This window comes from Anas platyrhynchos, chromosome 27 (assembly GCF_047663525.1).
Source record: "Anas platyrhynchos isolate ZD024472 breed Pekin duck chromosome 27, IASCAAS_PekinDuck_T2T, whole genome shotgun sequence".
Lineage (NCBI taxonomy): Eukaryota > Metazoa > Chordata > Aves > Anseriformes > Anatidae > Anas > Anas platyrhynchos.
Genome location: NC_092613.1, coordinates 6,274,289 through 6,301,425, shown reverse-complemented (window position 1 = coordinate 6,301,425; position 27,137 = coordinate 6,274,289). Strand labels below are relative to the sequence as shown.

General features: G+C 53.3%; 3 protein-coding genes across 14 annotated transcripts in view; 1 reads left to right on the top strand and 2 right to left on the bottom strand.

Annotated features, from left to right (window-relative positions):
• IGFN1 (immunoglobulin like and fibronectin type III domain containing 1) overlaps window positions 1–11,906 on the bottom strand; it is a 48,980-nt gene extending 37,074 nt beyond the window's left edge. For 3 of the 5 annotated variants that reach the window (XM_072028269.1, XM_072028272.1, XM_072028273.1), the window contains exons 1-4: window positions 11,159–11,906; window positions 10,877–11,020; window positions 8,474–10,364; window positions 7,901–8,052 (exon numbers count right to left, since the gene is read on the bottom strand). The gene's annotated coding sequence lies outside the window, so the exon portion shown is untranslated. The other 2 variants (XM_072028270.1, XM_072028271.1) reach the window with 2 other exon arrangements.
• Window positions 11,907–11,939: 33 nt separating this feature from the next.
• TMEM9 (transmembrane protein 9) lies at window positions 11,940–17,630 on the top strand. Its single transcript, XM_027444994.3, has 6 exons — window positions 11,940–12,077; window positions 14,067–14,168; window positions 14,583–14,674; window positions 15,094–15,202; window positions 15,676–15,807; window positions 16,403–17,630. The coding sequence occupies exons 2-6, from the start codon at window positions 14,076–14,078 to the stop codon at window positions 16,550–16,552; spliced, it is 576 nt and encodes a 191-aa protein (XP_027300795.2). The 5' UTR covers window positions 11,940–12,077; window positions 14,067–14,075; the 3' UTR covers window positions 16,553–17,630.
• A 1,092-nt stretch (window positions 17,631–18,722) lies between these two features.
• LOC101799353 (alpha-1,6-mannosyl-glycoprotein 4-beta-N-acetylglucosaminyltransferase) lies at window positions 18,723–26,879 on the bottom strand. Of its 8 annotated transcripts, none has more exons than XM_027444978.3 (5): window positions 25,988–26,879; window positions 25,602–25,906; window positions 21,236–21,370; window positions 20,790–20,937; window positions 18,723–19,965 (listed from the first exon to the last, which is right to left on the bottom strand). In XM_027444978.3, the coding sequence occupies exons 3-5, from the start codon at window positions 21,344–21,346 to the stop codon at window positions 18,821–18,823; spliced, it is 1,404 nt and encodes a 467-aa protein (XP_027300779.2). In that variant the 5' UTR covers window positions 21,347–21,370; window positions 25,602–25,906; window positions 25,988–26,879; the 3' UTR covers window positions 18,723–18,820. The 8 variants fall into 8 exon arrangements, with proteins under 8 accessions (XP_027300779.2, XP_027300777.2, XP_071884376.1 ...); XM_027444976.3 differs by having other exon boundaries at window positions 25,602–25,890; XM_072028275.1 differs by lacking the exons at window positions 25,602–25,906; window positions 25,988–26,879 and adding exons at window positions 21,608–23,442; window positions 24,176–25,589.
• Between the last annotated feature and the right edge of the window lie 258 nt (window positions 26,880–27,137).

The following is a 27,137-nucleotide window of genomic DNA, read 5'->3' as shown; positions in this document are numbered from 1 at the left end:
CTGGGACACCCCTCCATTACCCAAGCCCAGGGAATAACGCCAAACTCCTCTCCTAGTTGACCTTCGATGAGCACCCGTGAGGGAGAGAAGAAACTGGGTTTCCCATTCACCTCTTTCAGTCTCCTTCAAGTGGAATTAGTATCTGCCTGTGGCTAAGGAGAATCAGTGGAGCTCACCTGGCCCAGTACCACTAACAGAGAGAAGCCTGCCCTTGTAAGCTCCGATTGCTATCAGGGTAACCTGACCTCCTGCCTGTAAGCACAGAAAAGGACAGATGACACTAAGCAAGACGGTAAGTGCCCAGCCTACAAATGTTTTCTTGGGTTCGGGCCCAAAGCAGGTCTGATATCACCCTATAACTGTCTTGGCTGACAGTTGTGGGGTTCGTGCTGGCCTTGTGAGGGACTTGACTGCATCATGAATGCAGCTGAGGTTTTTCCCCCCCAAACACCCTGTGGCAGCCAGTTCCCTCACCCATTTTCCCATGTGATGGTGACCTAATGTGTGACAGGCTCTGCCACAGGCCTTTACTGCTCATTCCCAGTCACAAGGCCATGCCAGGAACCTTAGCACAGGAATGCTCGTAAGAGTTGGAATTCAGGGAGCAGGAGAAGCAGAGCTGCTCCATGACAGAAGGGGCAGGAGAAGCAGGGCAGAGACCTCACTGACCAGGTGCACTCAATGGCACTTGTAGGTGAACAGAGCAGGAAGAGTGATGGCAACAGTCTCTGGTGATCATCAAAGCCAATGTAACAAGTCTGCACGTCCATGTCCTCAGTTACCCAGCCTGAGACCACCACAGACCATGTCAGATGCCTAAAAAATGATCAGATTGCTACATGGCCTAGTCTTGATAGTGCTAGATGATAAATTCTGCCGATACTTCAAGGCTCCTGAAGACCCCAAGCTTCGTTTTGCAAGTCACCTCAGTTTGAAATGTTCAGACCTGACTAATGGGTACTGAGTACCTGGAGCCTTCCCTGCAGTCACAGGAGTCACTTGGATGCTTGCGTCTTGGTGCCTGTGTGCTGGGACAACCACTGGGATAAAAGCACTTGGGTCCTTGAGGGTACACGTGTATATGAGTGAATTAAAACTTTTTAAAATAAAATCACCTTCCCCTCCTTTAAGGTCTCCCATTGAGCTCGGTTATCTTGTTGCAACATTATTTCCTACAACTCAGATATTTTTGCAACTGCCTGGAAAAGGCAGAGCCTCTGAATAGGAACTGTGTGATGACACTGTACCTTGTAGCCCAGTTTACAACTTGGTCCTCTGACAGTCTCCATGAGCTACTTTTTAAGGATTGCTTTTGGTGACATAAGGTCTCACGCTCTCTGTATTTTCAACCATGAAGCACGTTCTGCCTGCCCGTGGTCAGACAGACAGGCAGGCTCCTGTCTGATTGAAGGGTGGAGGGACATAGTGAGCAGGTCACTTTTCATGGCAGATGGATGGAGAGATGCATCATTGAAATGGGCAGGATAATGTCAGGGGTGCCGATACATCATGGCAATACTAGGAGAAGGGAGGAAAGGAGGAGTGGGTGTCAGAGACAGATCCTGTGTCAAAACGGGTGACAGATGAGGGAGGGCTGTCTTCTGGGATGGGTGGCCGGGCAGACAATACCAGTGCCAGAAGCTGAGCAGGAGGAAACAAGACCCACGCAAAGGCCCTAGTTAACCCCGAATTTAGAGGGAGCTGGTCTGTTGCTCTGAGGCAAACTGAATGGCAAGCAAATTGCTTGCAGTTTGGGCCTACACAAATCCCAGCATGTCCTTATCAATCTCTTTGATTGACAGATGTGAGAGTATCAGATGGTTCGGAGCTATCTATGTTCATGACAGCAACTGGGTCATCCTGCAGCCATTCACCTGCTTTCCAGTTTAATTCAGCTTATCTTTCAGGCATATCCCATTTTGCACTCACCACTTACTCCCCTCTTTTCACCCAATAAGTGTGTCTACTTTGAAGAGGCTTTAAACAGAACAAAGGTATTATTCCTTGCAGTGATTATAAAGGAGGAGAGCTGCTCATGCAGCACGTGGTAAAGGAGAGAAGGAGGAAAAAAATCATGTTTACCTGTATTCCTCAGTGTCACTACAATTTTGGACTCCACCTGGATCCTCATGGCTAGCTGGGTCACGTTGACAATTTCCCACTCCCCACCAGGAACAGGAATACACAAGCGAGATGCTCCTCCTGGCCATCCTTACCATTCCTGTCCTGACAATAACAAAGAACTCGGGTTCCACCCCAAACCATCAGCAGCAGAGGTGGGAGGCTGCTGGTGCAGGAGGGACAACCTAGCACAGAGAACAAGATGTCCAGCAGCCCAGGATTTCCAAAAAGCAGGGAGCAGTCAAATAAACCATTAACTGCTGCTGCCCACCTTCTGCAAGAATATGAAGACAGCATTTCTGTGTGTTGTGTGTATTAGGACTATATACCCAGTTTTCAAAAATTGCTTTAGTTCTTTTTCCTGTACGTCTACCCTAGAATTACAGCTTTTTCCTCCTAAAGTATTTACCTATTTATCATTGTCTTCCTCTGGTGTCATGTCAGTGTGCAGGCACATTTGTTTTCCATGCCCTCTCTCTTTATTTATCCTGTTGTACAATTTGTATCTTCTTTGTAGCTTATGAACTTACATCTCATTGATAAGAACATTGAGATCTGCTGTCTGTCTTCTCTGGAAGAGTTTTGGCCTTCTTCCTGACTCTCTAGGTATGTCTACAAAAATAGAACATGCACATTGCTGACTTATGACTATATCCTTGAGAAATAAACTTCCTTAAGCAACAAGCCACAGCCGTCTGAGACAGAAGCCAAGATACACTGGCTTTGCTACATGCCACAAAGGTCAACAGACCCAAACTGCCAGATCAGACAGGAGGACAGAATGACAGGAGCAAAGGACATATAAATTTAATAACTGTCAGCTTAACTATGTCAGCTGATTTCTGAGCTCAACCAGAGGGTAAATGGAGAGGGACAGCCCCAGTTTGCCTTTATAAGTCTCCAAGAATTGAAGCCTCTTTCAGGCTCTAGCAGTTCCAGCAGTTCCCTAAATGTTTCGCCTAAGGAATGAATGTTTTTTTTTCGCACTAAGCTATACAGCAAAGCCACATGAACAGCTCCCAGGCCCCCAGCCACGCTGACCTGCTCAGAAGGTGGCAGGAAAGCTGTGACAGTTCACAGAGCAGCTGAGGCTTGCAGTGCTCCCTGCTGTATTTATAAAAAAGGCTTTATAATTTTCTATATCACATGGTTCTAACCTTTGTTCCATAGATGCAAGGTCAGAGCATTGATACAAGGCTTGGGTACAAGCAAACCCCTAGTGAACCCAAAAGCCTAAGTGGGCAGCTGAGAGCGAGCTGCAGCTGGGTCCCTGGTGGTCACCAACACGGGGTGTCAGCAAGAGGCACATCTGCAAAGGTACAACAACCATAAAGAAGGGCAATCACTGCAGAAGAGGGAAATTTTGAGAGTCAAAAATAATCTTGACAAACTATCCCCATAAAGCAGGCTAGGGGGGAAGCATCCAAACCTTAGCATACCACTGTCAGAGATTTAGGATTCCTGGCAACAGTTCCCTTCTAATGGTTTTGCTTACCATAAGGTCTGTCATTAAAGTTCTGTGAAGAATTGCTGACATGCTGCAGTCTGATATCAGTTATTATTAATAACTGGGAAGCCCTAGCTTATTATTAAGAATAAATTTGTGCATGCTCGGAGAGGATACAAGCTGCTCTCATCAGCCTTCAGTGAGGAAGAGACCTTGAGCGATCAGGTTTCTTTGACCTTGCATAGGTGGTACAAACATGCCTCTCTTGGAGGAAAGGTCTGTGGACATCTTTGTATGACAAGGGAGCTCCACACCCTGATTACACCGCAGTGCTTACCTGTTTTCTTTTGTTTTATTTGATCCCATACTTTGTTTTTTCCACTAGGAGAACGAAAACCAATTAACAGTCATTTTCTGTTCATCCTCCCACTCCAGTCTGTACAGTTATTTGATGCAATTCCCACCATGCTTTTTGCGTTTTCAAAAGAAATCTCCATTTATCTGCTTCACGGGTGGGTGCCCATTTCATTATCCTTATCACTCCTCTCTGAACTGCTGTTCACCTTCATATCCTGTCTGAGCCAGGGATGGCAGACAGAAGCACAGACTGCACTCAAGATGCAGGCACACAACTAGACCAGCAGCACCAGAGACATCTACAGCAGCACTGTGACAGTTTCTGTTTTGTTTTCTACATTCCTAACAAAAATGAATTTCTTTCTTTCTTCTTGTTTTCTGTTTTTACTCCAACCACAGAACAGTGAGCTGATGCTTTCCTGGACCAAAATGGCAGGAAGCAGCCAGGGTCTGCTGCTCCCTAAAGGGCAGGGATCCGTAAGCCATCTCACCTTCTGAAGGCTCCACCAGAATGAGGGCAACACGGACGTTCATGCACATTCAAGAATTATTTGCTAAAAAAGGAAGACATATGGAGACGGTATCACGGGCTGCTCAAGGTACTAGAGAGCTAGGTGTTTTAAAGAACAGTGAAGAAGCTTGACTTGTTCAGTCTGACAACAGAGAGATGGGGAGAAAAATAATAAAAACCCGATGAAGATAAATGGCAAAAGGGAGGACAAGGTGACAGAAGGAAAAATAAAAATAACTGACCACAAAGAGGAAAATCCAATTTTTAACCACTAGATCTGGCTGAGTCTGAAACAGCTTCATAGTTGGAATAAAGCAGCAGAAGCATCTGACAAAATTAACACGGATTTTTTTTTTTAACTTTCATAATAGGGACTGTGACACAGCTTTCTGCCACTCAAATTCAGAGGTCTTTTCTAAGGTCAGGAATCAAATCTGGGAGGACAAACGGCCATGAGACACTGGACTCGGAAACTCTTGGCTGCAGTAAATGCCAGTTGGGAGTGACTTGCTGTTCAGTTATTTTGGCAATTTGTTGTCCCTATCCTTGGGCATTCTCCTTCAGTAGCCAAACTACAGTGAACTTTGTGCTCCGTATGACAGGGCACCTATATATCTGGTCAGCAGTGGAGCAATGAAGAAACCTTTAAGTAAGACAAAGCATTCATTTGAATTAACAAGGCAGCATTTATACACAAACTTTGAGAGCTACCAACACCCCTGCCATCAAAGCCTAATTGAGGGTCCTAATTCTTCCCTGCTGGCAAGACTTTCATATCTTTAAGGCAGAAATCACAGATTGGTATTTGATCTAGACAGAAATACCACTTTGGTGTCTGTCTTCTCTGCCAGTCATAGTGATGATTCTTCCATCATTTGGGATGCACGTGTGTGTGCGCATGTGTTTGTGTACATGACTGTGTAAGAGCATTTTATCAGGACCTGCTGAGTGCTTCAGGGCCTAAGAATCACAACAGTTGTCTTAAGGCTCATGACTCTGCTGACTTGTGATCAAGAATGCGGAAAGCTGTGACCTGAAGGGTATCCACTCCTTCGGCATCCGGCTGACAATTGAGCTGACAGCAGAGCTAATGCTCCAGCGTGCTGCGTCCCAGTGGGCTGAGTCTCCTGCTGCAGACTATAAATTACACATGGCCAATTTTAACACCTCTTTATATAGGGATGCATAAAAGCTTGCAGTCCCGGTGGCTCTGTAAATGGTCAGCGCGCCTGTCTGTCCAAGCAGGTGTCAATAATAAGGAAATAACCACCCTGGTGAGAGGAAGTTTAGAAGCTGTGAGGAGAGGTCGCAGGGCAGGGAGGACAGTGTGAACGCAGGTATTTGTCAAGGGCAGGGGCTCTCTGCTGCAAACAGACCTTCCTGGCAGAGGCTGGTGCCAAACACAGCTGCTACAATAACAGCACTTTACGGTGCTTTTTGGTTAATAGCATTTTGCTGGACCGTGATGCTGTCCATGAGTTACATCCCAGACTGTTTCCGAGGAGGTGGGAAACACAGAGCCACTGTGTGACTTGCTTAATGTGAGACGTGTTCATCCCTGGGGCAACCACTAGAAAAATCCTCCTCTGAACTTGAGGATAAAACACACAAGACCTGATACAACTATTTGCCAGTCCCCACTCCCTTTCAGAGCTAGAGACTGCATCCAGAGACTCTCCGATTCATCCCTCCTGTTTGGTGAGTCAGGTAATTAGTTACCAGTTAATTTGGTTGCCAGTCAAAGGAACCTCAGTGCCACCCTTCAGAAAGGGAACGCATCATGGAAACAGGAGCCAGGAAGCAAAACCAAACCAAGGGCAATAAAATTCTCTTAGTATCTGCAAGTATTCCTTACGCTCCAGCATCTCCCAGAGGTGAAGGAGTGCCTTGCTTTGACTGACTTGGATGAAGAAGAGAAGCAGACACAGGATGGTGCCCTGAGACCAGCGTCCTGCTATGCGGATCTGTCAGCAACCTCATCGCCAGCACGCTGCTGTAACTGGGCCATTTGCCACCAGCTCCCTGCGAGGATGGGCTGGGCCAACGTCACGTTACCCTGCAAGTTTCCAGCACACGCGTCCCTAATGAAATAATCCAGCAAAGCACCTCCTGCAGCCAGCACCAGAACCCACCTCCCGCTCACGCTGGCTGTTCCCAGCGCGCTGTATGCTGCAGGGAGGCGACCTGGCTCGTGCTCAGGGCTGCTGGGCAGCACCTGACCTTCAGCATGACCACTAGTGGTCCCATGAAGATTCCTGCTCTAGGCTTTTTGTCTCCACTGACGTGGCTTTAGCATACTTTCCAGATCAGCTATTAGAGCGGTGTAAGACTGTGCAGCTCCGTGTTCAAACTGTTTGCCTGGCACCACGGAAGATGAACTCGCCCTTGGAAGTTGTGATCCCATCAAAGCCTTTCAGAATATGCCATCAAAAGAGCTCTCTGTTCCTCTGCCTAGTCTGTGCAGTGAATAGCTCCCTTGAACCATCAATTACGACACACAATTAGCTCTCCTAAGCGAGAGTGTCACAGCACAGCCTTGGCAAACTGCCCTTCCTCCCACTTCTCCTTCATTAAGGTACTCCTCTCCTGCTAGATCTTTAATTGGCTTGTCATCAGCAACTTGGCCTGGATTCAGTGCTCTGCATTCTCCCAGATGAAACCATATAAGACAGATGGGACACCAAAAGCAGCAAGAGAGTAGGGTGAGAAGACACGTAAAGCAATCAGTATGTGTCCGTGACCTCGGGGACAGGCTTGCCAGGGCAGTAGTAAGATTTCTGCTGGCTTGGACAAACTGAGGGTGTTAAAAATGTCGGTAATCTGAGACCTGGCAACTTCACTTCATCAAACCCACTGTAGGGCCAGCAGCAGGGAGAGGCAAAACCCAGCAAAACCAGCAGCCTCGAGTAATAAAGCTATATTAAAAAAAATCAACTATGTATTTTGTGCCATAAAATAGAAGAGCCCCATCATGTTCAACCGAACAATTCAGCTTGGGGCAGTTTCACGAGAAAGCTTTGTTTACAGTTTGACTGATTTCCTTGATTTTGCCAATTCAGAAAGCAACACTTGGCCTCAAATCACCTCTTCCCTGAATTCTGTGGCTGGGCTGCGTTGCCCCGTGTGCCTCCCACCGAGCTCGGCAGATGCTCCGTGGCGCCGCCGCAAAACATTCAGCCAGGGTTGTGGAAGGAGGGGAGGGCAGCCGAAATGCTGGACGGGGAGGGCAGCGCTTAAAACGTCCACCTGTTGTCAATCAGAAGCCAAGGCTTATGTCAGCCTGCTGCAAATATTTTCCCCCATCCACCTTGGTGACCTTTTCAATCACACTTCAGGAGGGAGACTGCTCCCATTAAGTGCTATTTGATCCTCTGCTAATGCAGCAGTTATGAAAGGACCACAGTGCTTGTCAATAGGATAAACACCTTCGCAGTGGGAGGAGGCTGTGGGGAAGGGGCACATACCTGCTCTCTCCTCTGCTTCCTCAGGGCTCTTTCTCTCCCTCGGCCCAACACCACTGCTACAGCAACGTATTTAGACAAGGAAAGCCGAGCCTGGCTGCAGCACTAACCACTGCCTCTGCATCTGCTGTCACGGCAAGCTCAGCTGCCAGCACCTAGGATAGCAAACGAAGGAGAAGGTCTGGTTTTCTGCTCAGTGACTTGTCCCACCCCCAGACAGCGATTCAGGATAGAATACTGGGTGTACACCATCCCTCCTACCCTTTGGATCCCATAGGCTCATTTAACTTCTGTAAAGCTGCAGCAGCCATCCACCATCCACGCAGCTCTGACAGCCCATTTGAACTTCCAGCTTTATCACACTCAGCAAAAAAAAGGTCTCAGGAGGAGAAGCACCAGGAAAGCATGCACCTGCTTTTCCTGCTGTAGTGCTGTCTGCCACTGCCCTCGATCCTCATACATGACTGCAGCTTTTGACAGCCTTTGTTTGGGTGGCACAAAAACAGTGGCCTGAAAGGAGTCTCCAAGGGGCTGGGAATAAGGGGTGGGTTGGGACTGCTGCCCTGAAGGACTTACCCAAGAGGAGAGAAGAGCTTGGAGGTCAAACCAACCTCCAGGATCATGCACAAGGATGGCCACCACCCTGGGTACTGTGAGAGGGATCCTCGAGTAGATGGATCCCTGATTTGATCTGGTGCCATGTTCCTCTGGCCTCTTCAGAGCTGTCTTCAGAGCACAAACCAGTGCTCCATTAACGTCCTGCCAGCTGGCTCCTTCCAGCTCCTCATCACGCTCAGCTGCATGACCAGCACCAAGGTACTTCATCAGTCCTTTGAGGAAGGTAAACAAATTCACTTCTCTGCCCCAGCACAGGACTGCATACATGTAGAATCCCCCCAGAAAGGGGCTGAGGAAGAAATGGCACATAGATAAGTGTGCATTAAATGGTACTTTTACTCAGCACCTCCACTGAAATATCTGTGAAAGGAAGGAAGAAAAATAAAACAAACAAAAACCACAAAGAAATGAAGTCCCTTTCTTTTCCAGCTGCTTTGTTGCTCCAGCCCTGATTCTCTAAAGTATGGTAGAAGCCGTCTGGGTACTGGGGAGCAAGAGAACAACCTTGGCCATTCCCCATACTACTGGGGAATAACGAGTGCTCCCAGTGCTGAAGCAGCCGCTGAGACTGGGAAGGGACTGTGAAACCTGCCCATCACAGCAAGATCAGTTTCCAGAAGGATTTTTCCTGTTCCTGTTGCAGCTGAGGAAGACAGCCTGTAGAGATAAGATAATGACAAAAGAAGTAGTGGAGACAACAATGGGAACACCCTCCATGGGCTTTAAATCCCCAGGGAGACTTCAGCCCATCTGACTTGTGGCCGAGCAGGTTGTCCTCAGCTCACCCTCAGCGTGCAGGAAAGCCAAATGAGACAGCTCCGGGAGATCAGACTGCTAACAAAACATCGAGGGAGAGATGTTATCCTAGCCCTCAGGAGAAACTTCCTGCAGTTTTGACTGCTGTCCAGGTGGTGATAACTGGGTATAATTTATTTAGGCAGAAATCCCTCTGTCCATTCTAACCGCGTTTTGTTTGCTCTGTCCTGCCTGACAGGCCCACCGATGCTCTGGAAATGATGACCCCCACCACATATGCAGAGTTCCTGGTGCTGTGCAATGACAACAAGTTTCATCAACTCAAATAAATATCCCTGCCTTCTCGGTGACAGTCCCTCATACTTCAGATGTCTCACTTTCCCCACCTGCCATCATTTGAAACCTATAAATAGGACCAACTGGGAGAGAAACGGGGGATGTACGCTGCCACCCACTACAAGTCTGCTAGGCCAGGGCAGGCATTTGGAGGGAGCTAGCTGTAGATAAACACCACAGCACTAGGAAGTCGAGGCCAGGCCCTGGAAGGCTGGGGCAGTCTGGATCAGTCCAGATGCAGTCTGACGTTCCTCCATCCCTCCTAAGGAAGTCCAGAGGCTGAACATTGCTCTGCATTACTCTTTTTCACTGATCCCAGCAGAGCCATGGAGGGAAATATGGCTTTTGGCCTACTCCTACCACTCATGGGACCATTTGTTGCACAGAGACAGGAGCCCAGAACAATCCCGAGCACACCGCAGTGATGTGGAGCAGGCAGTGGTGGCGTGGAACATTTGCACAGGCCACTCCTATCAGCAAACGCTGCCTTGGAACCTACTCTTGAAAAATCCTTGACCAAGGAGAGAGCGACCACAGCAGCAGTAGAGCAGAGCTGCTCTTTGCCCAGGCCCTTTTGTGCTCCCCTCCAAGCAGGAGAGGCACTCCGTGGCTCCCTGACAAGTATGGGATAACCTGCCTTCCCATCGGCGTCCAGCGGCTGGTAAAAGCTGTTAATTGCCTCGTATAGTCTTCTGTCAGCAACATTATCCCCTCCTGTCCTGCTGAGGCTGGGATAAGGGATTGTCCTGTTCTGTGGCTGCAATGGGACATGGAGAAGGTGAAATATAATATGAGAAATAATATCTATGGCAGCAAGCAAGGCTAACCCAAAAGGCATAACGAAACAGGATTCCAGAGAGGGAGGAATGCTGGGGGAGGAACAGTATGGAGCCCTCTTGACAGAGATCCAGGACCATCTTAAAAGGGCCCAAGAAATCATTTTTTAAATCCTATTTTTAATACAACCAATATATGTGATGAGAGCGCTGCCTGCCACGCTATCTGATTACCTCCAAAATTAGCAACAAAAAGATTAATTTAGACAGGATGGAATATTTTCTAACAAAAGTGTCACTGCCTTCTGGGGAGCAGCCTGACCCGAAAAAAAATCACGTACAGGGAAATCCCGCACTACAAGGCCAGGCTCACAGAGGAAATCAGCCTCCTGAACCTGAAATGTAACTTTCAAACTCATATTTGGTGGGCCTGTCTCTGAGGCACTCCCTAGCATGAGGTACACAGGCACTCACCTGAAAAACTGATCCCTACCTTTGGTGTCTCAGCGGCCTGGGTCATTTCTTTACTTTCTCCAGCAGGACTGCTCAGCATCTTGTCACGAGGTTAAGCTGCTTTCTTCAAGTGCCCATCCAGCTTACTCCAGCCCCACGAGAAGCACTGGTATCTATCTTTATGCTGCAGAAGAACAAAGAGGAGAGTGCTGTGACAAAAGATATCAGAGAAGATAAAAACAAGTCCTTATCCATGTCACTGGGAAAGTTAGTGACATGAAAGCCCTGTGGTCCTCTGGCCTTTAAGCCTGTAAAAACTCACCTATTTCCCAACGCCGGCAGCATCCTGCAGCTAAGGTTCTGCTCAGAAGCAAGAGCAGCGAGTTAGCACCACCGGGGTTCTTCCCTTTGGCAGCACTGGAGGAGGAGGAAAGGATTAAAGTACCTTGTGCATCCAACACCCAGGCTTATTCTCAGGGGGTATTTACTGGGATCAGTCCAGCTGGCAGAGGCCGTGACCCTATAACGTGTGCAGGGAACGCGGCCATGCCGAGGGCAGCATCTTGCACGTTATAGCCATGGGCTGAGAATATGCTTTTATATGGGTAATTCCCATAGCTGGGTGCATAGTGGGGTGTTTGCAGGGCTGGGCAAAGCCACCTGTGAGCCTGTGTTATTTGCAAACCCCAAGCTCGGTTTGCCACAGAAAAGGGGGCACAACGAGAGCCCCCAGCAGCCAGGTCTCTGAAGCGTCCCCTTTGAACAACCACAAGGCCCCATGATCTTTGGGAAAAAGGCACATCCTCCGTAGCATAACGAAGGAGCAGAAGCGGGTCTGTGGGTTAAATTCAGCTTTGGTCAGGATTAAACCCAACTCACTGGGCTGCGGGACTGGGGACCTCGAGGACCCTAAACGCAATTTACACCACTACAGCAGCCAAATCCAGATGCTAGGGCCGTGCTACAGCCCAGCTTTTCACATTTCTGAGCAACATTTTGGTGTGAACACTGCAAAAGCAGGGAAAAGACGGAGGGTACCGGAGACACCACACCCAGCCCCGCGCCCCCCCGGCTCTGAGGACCCGGCAGCACAGCGCCTGATCCCCCCTCAAGCCCCGGCGGGCCGTTCTGCTTCCTGACTGGCCGCGCGGGCTGCCCGTCAAACTGCAACCAATGGGCGTGCGCGGACGGGAGCGGGGGCGGGACTAGCGAGGGCGGGGGACGCCGGCGTCGTGCGCCAGGTAGGGGCCGGCGGCAGTGGGGGGTGGGCGGTTGAGGGGAGGGGGGGCTGTGTCCGTCCCGTTCCTGTCAGGGGCCCCGCTGGGGATGCCATGTCTGGGAGCCCCGCGGTCTCTCGCCCCTTTTAGCGGCTGTGGGGACCCGCAGCCGGGGCCGAGCGGCCGGGGCAGGGAGCTGAGGGGAGCCCCGGGCACGGGGAGCCCGGCGAGACGGGGAGGGGTCGGAGCTGAGGGGCTGTGGTGAGGGGAGGAGGTGGTGGAGGGGGTGGTGAGGAGATGTGGTGAGGAGATGTGGTGGTGGTGGTGGGGAGCTGCTGCTCGGTCACCCTCAGAGCCTTCAGCCCCATCCCTCTTCCCCGCCGTTGTTGGCGTTGCTGCGGGGTGTTAGTTGGGACTCGGGCGCTTTTTTTTATGGAAAATAAAGCATTTTGTAGAGGGATGGGATGGGTTGGGTTGGGTTGGAAGGGACCTCAGATCACCCAGTTCCAATCCCATAGATCAGGCTGCCCAGGGCCTCATCCAATGTTGTCTTGAACACCTCCAGGGATGGGGCATCCAGAACCTCTCTGGGCAAGCTGTGCCTGTGCCCCTTTGGATGAGTTCCATCAGTCTGGGGAATAACCACGTGTGAATTGTCCCCAGCGCTTTACAGTTCATGATGGCTCTAGACTTGGTGTCTAGGCGTCCTTCCAAGCTTTTATTTTGTTCCTGGTAAACATCGTGTAACATATCACATGTTTTCCCCTGCTTGTATTAAAAATAACGGTTTGGGGTTGTTCCGATGATCTGAACTTAAAAGAGCTTAAGCCATTGTTGCGTTACAAATCCAAATGGGTAGCAGTTCAAAAGCACTGGAGTACAATGGGGAATGCAGACTGCAACCCAAGGCTGTCGGACCTCAGCCCGTGTTTCTGATGAAGAGCTTAAAATCAGGATGTCCCGAAAGAGCCGTGGTTTGAGGAGGTTCCTGCAAAGTGCATTGCAAAGCGTTAACAAGGCCTGTGATAAACTCACAAGATCGGAATGTGTTTTGATGGATTTTGGCAGATCAGCTTGTTAGATAGTGAGTGGCTGGTGTTCTGTTTAGATAAAGGCGAGAGGAGAGGAACTTGGTGTTCATAATCCATAAAATCTAATGGGAACTAGGTACCTGAATTTATAGCGTATTGAAACAAGAAAAAGCAAATGGTGATGCAACACTACATAGGTGAAAATACTAACAATGGATTGTGTGAGCTCACAAAATACAAGTTCCTGGAGCTGGCTGGGGGATTAACATGAGCTGCATGGAGCTGATGAGCTGTAAATTATCTTCCTTGATGAAAACTGAAGTGGCTTTTCAGAGCCCTCCCCGAGGCGGTACCACGAGCCCTGCAGTGCCTCTCGGCTCCAGGCACGCGGTTGTTGCAAAGGTGAACGCCAGCCTTGGCATACCTCAGAGGCTAACTTTGCTTTTTGCAGCAATGAACTCATACTCCTTTGGATTTGTGCAAACGCACACCTCTATAAAAACGTTATCTGTGCCTTTGTAGCGTGACTTAACAACTCGAAATTACTCCAAACAAAAATAAAATAGGACTTCACTTCCCTGAGGTAAAGGAACTCCTGGCATGGCTTGCAAGAGAGGAAAATATGTTGACCCATGCAGGGGCAAAACGCTGGTATCGGAAGGTGAATGATTTACGTTTATTGGGCAGTTCAGCAGCGAGGCCCCAGTGTAGTTCTTTAGCTTACCCTTGGTCTGCGGGTGATACAGGAGGTTGTGTGCAGTTGTGGGGGTGAAATGGTCAGCAAGTCACAAATATTTTGTTGCAGAAGGTAGTTGGGGTGCATGGCAATAGGTGGTGGAAGCTCTTTAGATACAGAGATAAACCCCTACTTCTTGGTTAAAACAGAGATAAGTGGGTCAAAAGGGAAAGCTCAAAGAAACGTGTTCTGGCTGCACTGAATGCCAAGATCCCTTATCCTGGATGTGAGTTTTTATTTCCTCAGGTTTGCACAATGTTTGCCCAGTGCACCTGGAAATGTGCAAGCTCCGTGCTGCTGGTCGCACTGCTGAGCTGCGTCCTTTCTCCTCCAGCACACGCCAGCAAGGTGAGTGAACAGCTTCTGACACAAGCACTGAGTGTAGTACAACAGGCACAAAAATGGAAGAGAAACAACTGATTTTTTATGAAAATTTGCAAAGGTAAGAAGTGCTGTAAGAGGTCAGTGCCTGTGTATGGATTTGTCATGTCCATTCACAGCTTTAGATATTACAGTAGCCTCTGCCCTGCCTTATGTCATGTTTTGGAGTTTGCATTTTAAAATTTGAAGACCACCTGGTCTCTGGAGCAGAGGTGCTCAAGACGTTTTAAGATTTCAAAGCTACTGATGTGAAAGAAGCAGAGCAGAAATCAGGGATGTGGCACGAAGTCATCTCTCTCAGAGAATGTTCTGTCTTTTCCCACAGCCCAGAACTGTTCCCATCTGTTCACTCACTAACGCTGTCTCCTCGTGCTTCTGCAGAGCTCGGAGGACATCCGCTGCAAGTGCATCTGTCCCCCGTACCGGAACATCAGTGGGCACATCTACAACAAGAATGTGTCGCAGAAGGACTGGTGAGTTGCACGTTGAAGCCTGAGGGGTTGCTCCGTGAAACACTCCGGAGTTTCCAGCCAGTGCTGGGGGAGAAATTTGCTGCCTGTGCGTTTGTGGAGGAAGTTGTTCCAGTAGGTGATGCTCAGCCCGGGTGAGGGGCATGTTTTGGACAGAGATTTGGGAACGTGGGAGGGATGGTTTCTCAGGCCATGGCTCTCAGCAGATGGAGGTTTTACCCTCCAGTCCCTTTCACCTGGACTTTTGCCCTGCAGAAGGTGCTGTGGCAATCCGTCCCAGGAACCTTGGACTGGCTGTGAGGGAACTCCAGGCAGCGTTATCAGCCAGATGGGAAAGCTGGGACAAAGTGACCCCAGTATCCTTCCCCAGAGCACCGGGTTCACCTTGTCCTGTTGCTGATCTCGGTTTCCTTGTGTTGCAGCAACTGCCTGCATGTTGTGGAGCCCATGCCAGTGCCCGGGAACGACGTGGAGGCATACTGCCTGCTGTGTGAATGCAAGTACGAGGAGCGCAGCACCACCACCATCAAGGTAACTGCTCCCTGTGACACCACGCCGTCCCGGGCACAGCCGGGGGGGTGGTGGAGAGGAGCCCAGCAAGGGACAACAAAGCTGTCACAGCTGACACCCCATGGTGGTGTCAGGGGCACTGTGTCTGAGTCGGAAACACTCCTGGCAGTGAGGAGGAGGCAAATGGGAGCCCAGTCTCCTTGTGAGGTTGTGGAAGCACAGCTTGGACTGGGTGCCCATCCTGTTGGTCTCCTTTCACGTGCAGCATGTCTGTAATGGACACGATGCACGGAAATCAGCATGGCTTGTAATTGTCTTCCTTCTTGCAGGAAGGGTGATGATCCAGACAAGGTCATAGGTCATTCTAGTGAGCAAAGTGAGAATGAGGGAAGAGATCAAACATCAGAGGTAGCTGTGAAGGGAGCTTCCTGGCCTCTGTGGTGCTTCTTATCTGTACTGCTGATCCCTTTTCACTGCGCTGTCCTTAACTGCAGGTGATCATCATCATTTACTTGTCCGTGGTTGGGGCGCTGCTGCTGTACATGGCTTTCCTTGTGCTGGTGGACCCTCTGATCCGCAAGCCAGATGCTTACACCCAGCCCCTGCACAACGAGGAGGAGAACGAGGTGAGGCTGTGCTGCTGGCACATGCAGTGCATGGCTGCTCATGGTGGAGCCGGGGTGGTGGGATGGAAGAAGAGAACAGCAGACGGGGAGACAGCCTGGCCTCAGGCTTGTGCCCTCTGGTCCCGTGTGGGATCAGCCCCAGCAGCTGCAATGAGCTCAGTCACAGTTTGAGGGAAGCTGCTGTGTTTGAAGGTACTCTGCTGGATCAGGCTGTCGTGTTTATACTTTGTTATAAGTATAAACTGTCTGGCCAAGCTGTTTACTACTCGGATGTGAGTGAGGAGTAGCTGCTCTGAGTGCACAGTTTAGCCATAGCCTTCCCCTGCTGAAAAATGAGGTCCTGCAGGAGAAGATGAATTGTATCCTAACAGCATGCTTTTGCTCCGCTGCTCCAAAGGAATAACTCATATTTAGATCTAGGTGTATGCTGTAGATGCCTGATATCTGGGGAGCTTTATCTTGCTGTAGCACTCTGGACTGTAAACTCCTTGGGATAGGTCTCAGGATTGCCTTGGTGTTTTTGTGCCACGATGGATGCTTACCCAAGGGGCCTTCTGACATTGCTGACCTTTTTCACCGTTTCTTTCCATTGTAGGACGCTCACTCCTTGGCTGCAGCCCCCACCCCATCCGGGGCCAGAGCCAACACGGTGCTGGAAAGGGTGGAGGGAGCCCAGCAGCGCTGGAAGCGCCAGGTGCAGGAGCAGAGGAAGACGGTTTTCGACCGCCACAAGATGCTGAGCTAGAGGAGCAGACGTGTGGCACCGCTTCCTGAGAGGCAGGGTAGCTCAGCTGGTCGAGACAGACAGCGAGCCATCCCTCAGGACAGCCCTGGTGCTGGACTGAGAGCTCTCACCCTCTCCGATTTACCCTCTTTTTAGAGACGAGCAGGCCAAAGTGCTTGCCCCTGGTTTTGTCCCCTTGCCCTTTACGTAAGGAGCCTCAGAGGCTCCTTAACCTTAGCTCAGCTGAGACCTGCGCTGCCTGCTGGCCCGTGGCTGCATGAGGACGGCCGTGCGCAGCGCTGCCGCTCCGGTTCATGCACTGGTCTGTGCAGGGGCTGCAGCTCCAGCCACAGCCTCCATCAGCCCACGCCCCGCATTAGAGACCAGGTGTCTTGTGGAGTGCTGGGAGCTGGCTTAGTGTTCCTGGGATGCTAACGGGATCATTTATGTGGAAGAAATTACGTGGTGCTGCTCCAGGATAAAGAAGCCACCTCCCTCTCTAGTTGGCACTGCTGAGAATTGGGTGTTGTGGTGCTGAGACACGAGCGTTGCACTGGGAGGACGAGGAGTGGGTCCCTGCCAGTCCTCAGCTGCTGCTTGCACTTACTCTGGTGTAACCCGGGTGGATTTCCACTCCGGTCAGTGGAGTTTCTCCAGGCTTACACCAGCATAACCGACATTGCAGTTTGTTTCTGTGCAGAAAAAAGTGATTAGTACATTAACAAGTAAAGGACCACCAGGTAAAAATGCAGATTTATCTTTGCTTTCCTCCCTTAGCAGTGGATAAAAGTACACTGGGGAGAAAGATTTTTGATTGTACCCACATTTGTAATCCTTGGTACTCACACAGCGCATCGGGGGCATTTGTGTCCAAGAGAACCGAGGCAAAGGCTTTGCTGGAGCTCTGCCTGCCTGGGTCTCATGTCCCCAGCCAGGTCACACTTACGCTCCTCAGAATTCTCAGAGACCTCTGAACTACTGCTGCTGGTGGAGGAAAACGAGGTGATTCTGCAGCATGTATCCCAGTGAGAACATGTGTAACGTCAGGAAGGTGCTGAAGTTTATCATGTAGCATCTCTACATTAAATGCAGAAAAAGACCTAGTCCCGTGCTGGCTTTTTTCAGGGAGAAGCTGCTGCAGGACCGTGAGGCTGCGGTTACAGCACTTGGGGGCTTCGTGGTGGGGGAGGGCTGGGCTCAAGCTGCTCCCGGATCTGCTTTGTGCTGGGCTGTGCTTGCTGCCAGGCTCTCGAGCAGATTACAATTCCTCCGTGTTCATTGAAAACTGAGCAATTGCTGCTAAAAGCCTGCCTGGGAGAGATGCTGGTCACACTGCCCTGCACACTACGGCCAGCAGCTTTTGATACAGCCAGAAAAAATCCAAACAGAAGCTCTGTGGGGGCTTTGCTCTGGCAGCCTACATTTACCCCAGCTACCCTTTAGCACCATGCTTGCCTAAAAACCTACCCAGGGCTTTGAATTAGACTGAGGTCACATTTTCTGTGCTGCGGGGAGAGGGCAGAGCTGCCTGAAGGGCCCGAGCACAGGTTTTGAGGTGGGAGCTGCCCTGGGTGGCGTGGAAGGACTGCGCCGGGCCGATGGGTCCATCTGGTGGCCGGTGCCCCTCCGAAACAGCAGAGATCAGCAGCCCCCATGGGGCAGGGGTCCTGCTGCCAGCACCCAGGCTCCTGGCTCCCTGCTCCTGGGGTTCGGGGAGCAGCAGCACCCCAACTCCTTCCCTTGGCCTCTGGCCTTGGAACAGCTTGGAAATGGGATAAGGAAAACAGGTTAGAAATTGGGAAGCGATGGGTTCGACAGCTAAGGTGGGGACGGTGTGATACAGAGAGGTTGCAAAAAATGCTGCTGCCTGGCTAATTAGAGGACAGCATTAGAGGGCTCTGGGATCCCAGGGGGGAAGTTTGGGGCGGGGGGGGTTGCAGGGAAAAGGAGGTGCCACGAAGGACACCAGGAGGTGAAGGAAGCAGGGCCCTGCTCTAAGCAGGGAAGCTGGTAGCTCTGTCTGGGCACACAGACCACGCAAGATCACTGCCCCCTACAAATCGGGGCTGCAGCCCCACAGCAGAACCCAACCACCTGGGGCTGGGCACCGCCTGCTGCAGCATCCCCTGGGCTGACCCCATCCACGTCCTCGCTGCCCCGCCATCCCTCTGGAGACAGCAGGCAGGACCGGTGGGACTGAATAATTTAATTCCCCATCCGAAAAGGGGCTGAGAAAAAAATAAAAGCTCCTTGTTAGTGCAAAAACCCAACCGCTCCAGCGCCCCGCGGTCAGCTGTCTGCCGCCGTCCAGATGTCGATGCTCTGGATGATGAGCCACTCGCTCTGGCCCTTGGTCACCCGGATCCGCACGCACTCCACGGGGCCGGGAGCTCCCTTCTCCAGCCCCCTGCGCTCAAAGAGCCCCTTCTCGAAGGTGCCCACGGTGATGTAGGCAGAGCAGTCCCGGCCATCAGCCCGTCGCCTCCGGCCCAGCTCCAGCACCCCCGCGCGCAAGAAATCCCCCTGGCGCTCATCAGAGCCCGTCCGCACCCGCACACGGGTGATGCGGGCTGGCTGTTGGAAGACGATGCAGAAGGTGCTGCCATCTTCTGGGTTTTTCCCCCAAAAGTACCCCCCTGAGGCGCTGTAAGCCTTGAGGGGCTCATAGTTCTCAAAGACGGTCATGCTGGTGAACAAGGCTGCGGGAGGGTTGTCCGGGAGGTCCATGGCGTCGGCCTCGAACTCGTCGTCCTCCAGCCGGTTGACGGTGCCCTGGAAGGAGGAGTAGAGGCCCATGTGCTGGAAGAGGGAGGGCTTGAAGCGGATGACGTCCTTCTGGGTGAGCAGGAGGCGAAAGTAGACCAGCAGCCAGTCACAGGGCATCTCCTGGTAGAAGAGGAGGAGGAAGCGAGCCAGGCGAGGAAGGTCACTGGAGCGGTAGAGCTTACCGATGTAGCCCAGCTTGGAGAACTCGAGGGTGGCCCAGGTCGTGCCTTCCTGCGAGGCCACTGCCTTTTGGATGGCCGTGAAGAAGGACTTGGCAGACCACACGTCGTCCTCGATCATCAAGTAGTAGGAGGAAAGGTTGGCGGCGAAGGCCAGGAGGAAGGCGTAATCCACGTTCTGTTTGGACCTGAACTTCACCCGCTCCTCTGGGTCATTGTAGTTTCTCTTGAGGCCCTCCAGGGTCGGGTAAAACTCCTGGGGAGCGTGGATCAGCAGGAGCTGGCCCAGGAGGATGCGGTGAGCAAACTTGCGGGTGATGTCGGCGGCCACCCGGGCGTTCCAGCCAGGGTCCGTGTCAGCAAGGTGCACCACCACCACCATCTCCTGCAGCTCCTCCTTTGTCGACTGCTTGAAGAGGGACGTGAGTGTGGCCGGGAGGTAGTAGCCGCGTGGCCGCCGCACTGACGCCAGCCCCACCGCCAAGAACTCTGCAAGGCAAAAAAAAAAAAAAAAGCATCAGCAGTCTGAGGGGGAGACCCAGGATGCACCACAGGGAGATTTTTTCCCTGCAAGCCAGCTCAGGGGTCCTTCCTGAAGCCACCAGCATCTCAGGAGGTACCAAAAACTGTACCAAAGGGCAGAGAGAGGCCAGGATGAGAAGTCAGGGGCTCTTCCAAAGAGGAAATATCCAGGAAAAAAGACACCTTAAAAACATGAAATGTGGGGAAGAAAGTGCAGATACAGTCTGCGGGTCTGGGATGGTGTCATGGTACAGCTACGTGTCCTCGGAGCAATGTCTCTACCCCATTCTGAACCTCATGACGATGAAACACAGGGGGATGAGGCAATTCTGCGCCTTCCCTGTGGACAACTTGTGGTTTTTGTTCAGATTTCACTCTTGCTGCAACTTCTCTCATTCCTGGTCTGTACAGCACAGCGCGTGTCTGCCCAGAGAAGCCGTGGATGCCTCGTGCTTGGAGGTGCTCAAGGCCAGGTTGGATGGGGCTTTGCGTGACCTGATCCAGTGGGAGGTGTCCCCACCCATGGCAGGGGTTGGGATTAGACGATCTTTAAGGTCCCTTCCAACCCAAACCGTTCTGTGACTCCATGCTGGGTCACTGGTTTTGGCACAAATGTGCCCGGGGCTGCCCTGAGCTCCTCCCCAGGGCACGTGAATTGCTTTTTGCGTACCTGTCCAAGAGCTCGATGTGCATCTCCCACCCTGGGGTTGCCCCAGTCACCCAGCTCCACCTCCTGCTGAGGGAGCACAACCCCAGAGCCCTGCCCAACCCAGGGTCCCAGAGCCACTCACTCTTGCGGGGCGGCAGGGAGCCAGCGAGGAGGTGGTAGGAGACGTTGTGGGGCGCAGAGAGGTTGTCCGGGTCCTGGAGGATGTTCAGGGCCCCTTCTGGCTTCAGCATCTGCAGGGCGGTGTCTAGGGGTAGGTCCTTAAACTCCACCTGGATGGGAGCCGCAGGAGGTCAGCTCAGAGCCTGGGGTGCTGACAGCCTCACGCACGCGAGGTGGGGGGAGCAAAGGGCAAGGGAGAGCCCCCAGATCCAGCCCTCCCAAATCCTGCTCCGGGGCAGCCCCAAGCGTACAGAGCAACGCCAGGGAGGGGAGAAGGCAGAGCTGGGGATGCCACGGGACAAGGGAGGGAGCAGAACCAGCCGTGAGGATCCATACGGGGCAGGGGATGTGCAGTGGAGGACATCCCAGTTCCCCCCTCCAGTGGGATGACACCGGTGCAGGACTCACCTCGAGGGGCTCCTGCTCCTGCCAGCTGCCCCTGTGCAGGAGGAGGAAGAGGAGGAGGAGGACGAAGGCTGTGAGCGCAGCCGTGAGGCAGCGCTTCAGGGAGCATCTCATAGCACCGGGCCAGCCCGCTGAGGCCTGGGGGAGGAAAAGGCAGATGAGAGCACAGCACGACCCCAGGACAGGCACCACAGGGACAAGGCAGTGCCCCCAGCCCCTGCTCCTGCCTCCGTCCTGCACCGAGCAGGCAGGACCTGTGCCATCACCTCTGATCCCAGGCAGCTGCCAGCAGCCACCCCTACCCCTGCCCAGCCACGTCCCTTGCTTGGAACGACACGAAAGCTGTCCCTGGGGTGGTGGTGGGGGAAAAGTCACCTTCAAGGAGCTCACATTGCCCTTAAGATATTCTCCCTCGCAGCAGAGGCGTGGCAGGAGGCTAAAAGGCTCCTGTGTTTATCTGGGGTTTTTCCATTCTAAATGCTGGGGCTGCCCTGGAACAGGGGAAAGCGGAGAGCGAGTGCCCAGCGCGCGCATCCAAACCGCCTGCTTGTCTGGTGAAAGCGCCTTTCAACACGGACCCGCCGAGGAAAAGCCCTCCCAGGCAGCACAGGAAAAAAGCCGGGAGCTGCCAGGCTTCACCCAGGACTTCTGTAAAAAGTCAGCAGCTCCCAGGGGAAGGCGAAGCCTTGCTCAAAGCATGGATGTGGGATGCTCCCAGCACACCCACGCTCTCCAGACGGCAGCGGAAGCAGAGCCTCCGAAGGGTGCTCTCGCCCCAGGCTCCTCAGCCTTTGAGCTGAGGCAGCTGGGATCAGCCGAGGCATCACGTTATCGGGGTCAGCCGCATCTTCTCATCCCTGTAGGGCCGGCTGATTGCAGCCTTAACGAGCCCCAGCCCGGCCAAGGGGAGCAGAGGAGCCGCTTCACCTGGCTTGAACCCAGGGAAGAGTCCAAAGGAGACGCCGTGATGGCTGTGCTCTGATTATTGCCTCTCCTTCAAAGCTCTCAGAGCTGTTTGAAACCTCTTCCAAGGCCCAGGGGGCACAGCACAGCGGGATTTGGGGTGCTCCCTGCCCCCAGCCAGCTCTTCCCCATGCCCCCAGGCTTCTTTGCCCTGTGGGACAGCACCGAAGCCAGGGGACGGGCTGGGAACACCAGGGCTCAGCACCCGACCCTGCACGGGGCTGCTCCTGGTGATGCTCCGTGAGGCCAAAGGGTCCTGGGTGGAAAACACGGCGCTGCCGAGCAGCCCCAGAGCCTCCCGAGCACGGCTTGGCTTGGGGAGGAGCAGGGAAAGGGGATCCCATAGGGGATGGGTCCCTGAGGTTGGTCTCCCCCCGGTCGCACACTCCTGGAGCCTCCAGCATCGCCCCACTCCGCAGGCTTAGCAGAGGACGGAAGGTAACGAGTGAATGATGATTAACTCCCTGGTCTCACTTCTCCATTTCTCCCCCAGCAGCCTGCTGAGATCAGCGCAAGTGGGGACAACGCCGTGGTGCCACGGGCACGTCGCGGTTCCTCTGCTTTGTCAGGAGACTCGTGGCCCAGCAGACTCTGAGACAGCTCCGTGACAGCTTGGTGACAGCAGTGGCCTTGACTCCGAGGGGAACAAGGAGGAGGAAATGCGCAGCCTCGCTCCACAAAGGCTGCAAGCAGAGGCCGGATGCTCCCAGCTGCCGCCCGTGGCACTGGGAGAGGTCGGGCTGCTCGCAGGGGGTGGCAGCAGCTGGGACTTGGCGGCGCCAGGCAGCACTGTCCCGTGGCGCTGGGGAAACTGAGGCAGGGCAAAGGGCTGCGTTGCCCAACGGGGTGAGGGCTGGGTGCACGAGGCAGGGCTCAGCGCCTCTCATCGCTGCCTGGAGGGGTCCCCGGGGCAGATCTGGGCATGGTTTAACCCAGTGCCAAAAAACACTGCTCACATGAGTGGGGGATGTGACAAATTGGGGTGGCACCGAGCCCCGTGAAGGCAAATGCCATCTGCTCGGGGCGCTGCTGGTCCTGGGAAGCAGCCGAGGGCCCTACCCGCTACCCCACGGGTCTCCCTGCTCAAAGGTCAGCCCAGGGGGAGGAAGGAGAGGAAGAGATGCATTTCTCTACCCCTGAACTCCAAGAGCCAAAGCTTTAGGTTGATACAGGTCTCCTACCTCCCCGCAGCACGAGGGGTCTCCGAGGGCAGCTCGGTAAGGGGACGCTCAGGTCCGACCTGGTCCCTGCAGCCAACAGCACGGGGAAGCTCCAGCCCCCTGCCCTCTCCCCAGGCACCCCTTTCCCGTGCAGCCCCATCCCACGGGCCCTGAGGATGATGGCTCACCCCCCAGCACCGCTCCGGACGATCCCACAGGGATGGCACAGACTTACGGGGCACGCGGGGACCTGGGCTGTGGGTGCGGGCTCGCCGGCCGCAGCTCCTCTGGCCGGGCTCTGGTTTCTCGCTCTGCAAAGCCCCACCCCAGCCCTCACCTGCCTCCAGCAGAGGAGGAGCGTCCATGGGCGGCCTCAACCCCGTGCCGAGAGCTCGGTGAACCAGCCAGGCTGGGCGAAGGGCCCCCAGCCCTGCTGCGGGGGTCAGGGCAGCCCCGGCCTCCCCCAGGACCGGGCATCCCACGGGGGCACCGCCTGCGTCCCATCCAGCCGCCCTCTCTATCACCGACCCCACAGCCACAGGTGAGAGCAGCCCCCCCGGGGCTCTCACCAGGCCCCCACAAACCCCAAACTCCTTTGGGAATCCACCACTTGGGGCCCACCACTTCCCCCGAGCCATGCAGGACCGCCGGCAGCCCTCGTGCCCACGGTGCTCACCACCGACCACCTGCAGCACCCCCAGAGCTGTGTCCCAACCCCCTGACCCAGCGACGTGCTGGTGGCCCTGCTCCTCTCCCACTTCATTTATCCGAACCACAATCCCGTTTCCCTCACCCCCTCGCTGGCCAGGACCTCTCCTACCTTCAGGCCGGCCCTGGCTTCTCAGAACGGGGCCGTTCCCGTGCTGGAAGGCCCAGGGGAGCTGCAGCGGGGTCGGCAGCGAATTGCTGCCCAGCCACAAGCTGCAGGAGGCAGTGGAGCCGTTCTTGTCATGGCCCCGTGCCCAGCGCAGGAAGGAACTGGGGCTCGGTGCTTCCTGCCCCAGTGGGAGGAAGCGGGGCCTCGGACCCAGCCCTGGGGCTGTGCCAGGCGCAGGTCCCCTCGCTCACAGCCCGGCCCCATCCTTGTCCTTGCACTGGGCAGGGAATCCCAAAGGTGCTGCAGAAGGGGGCCACGGCGCAGGTTGCGGTGTCCGGGCACAACCAGCATGGGGCTGGGCTCTCCAGCCTTTTACCTGCTGAATTACGAGGATCTGCACGTGCAGCAGCTGGGGGCACGGAGCTGGACCAGTGGCAAGGAAAACCCCAGCAAGGAGAGGGGCAGGGTGAGGCCGTGGGGATGGTGGAGACTCCCCGAGCCTCCCTGACCTCCGTTTGGAAACCCGAGCGCCGTGCCGGATCAGCTTACGGCCCTTCATTATTCAGGAGCCCGAGTGGAACAAAGCGGAGGTAAAACAGGGCCCCACGCATCAGGGCTCTGGCCATCACAGTAGGGGCCCGTGCTGACCGCCAGGGGATGTTATCCTCACCCCGAGCCCAGAAGGGATCAGTTTTGTCACAGCATCACCCGCAGCTGGTGACCCAGATGAGAGGCAGAGGGATGAGCACGAGGCTTTGGGTGAGCTGGAGTGGAAGGAGCTCGCCCCACTCATGTGAGAGCACGGAGGATGTTCCTGCAAGGGCTGGGTGTGAGGGGCAAGGGGTGGGAAGCCCCAAATTCAGGGCTGAGGTCTGGCCAGGAGCCCCTCACCTCGCCCATGGGCAGGCAGAGCACAGCCTCGCAGCACCCCTGCCCCTCACAGACCGCGGGGCAGCTCTTCCCGTGAGGGTTCTCCATCCACATTTCAATACCCAAATTTCAAACCACAAGCCCGCTGGCCAGAGGAAACACCCTGCCCTCCTGTTTCCTGCTGCTGCACCCCCAGCTGCCCCTTCTGGCAGAGCTATGGGGCTGAGAGCCATTTGTGGTCTGCACCACGCGCTGCTGGACGAGTTCTTCTAGCAGAGGAACTCCTCCTAGCCCCTCCACAAAGACGACTCTGATACTCACGCTGTCCGAAATCAGCTTCCTTCTGCACAGGCACTTCACACAGACATGCATTGCAAAATGCCTGAATGGAAAATCCCTCCACAGCAGCAGCCCCAGCACTTCAAAGCCACCCTTTCATTTCTTGCAGGCCAAAGGCAATCACAGGTTGGACCAAGCTCCACTGTCACAGGAACCCACTGTTATCTCAGCTGTAACACACCTTTCTTGCACTGGAACTTACCTGTCAGATCCAACATACCTGCTCAGCAGCAGAGAAAAGGGAAACTGAGGCAGGAGTTTTCCCAAATGCATTTGTTTGAAGTCAACATCACAGAGCTCAAACACAGCTCCATGACGGGTCGATGTCCTTGGTGGTGATTACATTGGGGCAGAAGCACATGTGAGAAACTCCTGCCAGGCAGCTACAGGGACTGTGGATTATTTGCATGTTAAATGAAGAACTCCCTCTCCTTCCAGTCACCCGCTGCTCTCCAGGAGCTTCACCAAACAGAATACGTGGCCAACAGACAAGAAGTGCTTTGTTACCCCTGCTTGAGACAAGATCTGATGTCAAACAGGACTGAAGCTCAGTCACTGGTGGACAGCAGAGCTCAGGACGGGGTTACCACCTCCGCTGTTACTCACCTGTGTGCCAGCACCTCCTCTGCCTGCTGCCACTCCTCCAGGAGACCTGCATCTGTCAGCAGCAAGATGCTCACCCACTGCATTTCCTGCCCAATTCACTCTGGGCACAACAGGCTGCTCCTCACAGGCCCAGCCTCAGCACCCCACTCCCTCCTCAAACAAGATCTTTTCTCTCTGGTGACCACTGAACCGAGGGAACGGCACGGAGCTGCACCAGGGGAGGGTCAGGCTGGAAAAGGTTCTTCAGCAAGAGGGCAGCCGGGCACTGGAACAGGCTCCCTAGGGTGACAGTCATGGCTCCGAGCCTTCTGGAGTTCAACTGTTTGGACACTGCTCTCAGACACAGGGTCCGATTTTCGGTCCTGTGCAGAGCTAGGAGTTGGACTCGATGATCCTTGTGGGTCCCTTCCAATTCGGGATATTCTACCATTCTAACAAGCACCCCAGAGCCACAGCGGCTGCAGAAAGTTTCAGGGCTTCTTCTTCCTCATGGCAATTAAATTTGTTTGGTCAAGAGCTAAATCGCTGACTGCTTCTGAGCTTTCCAGTGTCAACAGGCCAACACTGCTCCACTGCTCTGACAAAAACCAGACTCAAGTCCTTCACAGCTGCTCAAGTTACTTTAGTTTATCCCCTGCATCTCCTCTCCCTCCATCTTCTCTGAAAAGTACCTGACGAAGTACCTCTGAAAAATTTTAGAAGTTTAGGTCTTCTTTTCAAAGGGGAACATCACCGTGAGAACTTGGAATATCTTTACACTCAGGAAAGACCTTTGCCTTACAAATCCTCTTTGAAATAACGCCTTTGTTTGATCACGTATGCTGTTCTTTAAACATCTGTTGGACTGTGAATCAGCATTATTGTTGATCATTGCTGCTTTGCTTACTGCTTTCAGACACTGAAATATCACACTGCATTTGAATGCAATCATGTGGCATTAAAAAAAAACCCATGCATCTCATTTGTCAATTGTTTCCGGTCACATTAAAGCTCAAAAGCAAGACTTCCTGCTTCTTCCTGAACAACAGAAAACAGGACCACTTTCGTTAGCACCAAAAGGATTTTAAATGAACAGTTCCAGGGAGCTCCTTTCAAATCATAAAACGTGAATTTTACATAAAAGTGTTTACAAATAGTTTCTGCTTTACAC

Bases quoted from the DNA above. Each gene is read 5' to 3' on its own strand.
- TMEM9 (XM_027444994.3), top strand. From the start codon at position 14,076: ATGTTTGCCCAGTGCACCTGGAAATGTGCAAGCTCCGTGCTGCTGGTC. The intron at 14,675-15,093 runs GTGAGTTGCACG...CTTGTGTTGCAG, and splicing joins AATGTGTCGCAGAAGGACTG to CAACTGCCTGCATGTTGTGG. The intron at 15,808-16,402 runs GTGAGGCTGTGC...TTTCCATTGTAG, and splicing joins ACAACGAGGAGGAGAACGAG to GACGCTCACTCCTTGGCTGC.
- LOC101799353 (XM_072028274.1), bottom strand. From the start codon at position 23,993: ATGGCTCGGGGGAAGTGGTGGGCCCCAAGTGGTGGATTCCCAAAGGAG. The intron at 21,371-23,543 runs GTGAGCCATCAT...TTCCTCCCCCAG, and splicing joins GTCCGGAGCGGTGCTGGGGG to GCCTCAGCGGGCTGGCCCGG. The intron at 19,966-20,789 runs GTGAGTGGCTCT...TTTGCCTTGCAG, and splicing joins CTCCCTGCCGCCCCGCAAGA to AGTTCTTGGCGGTGGGGCTG.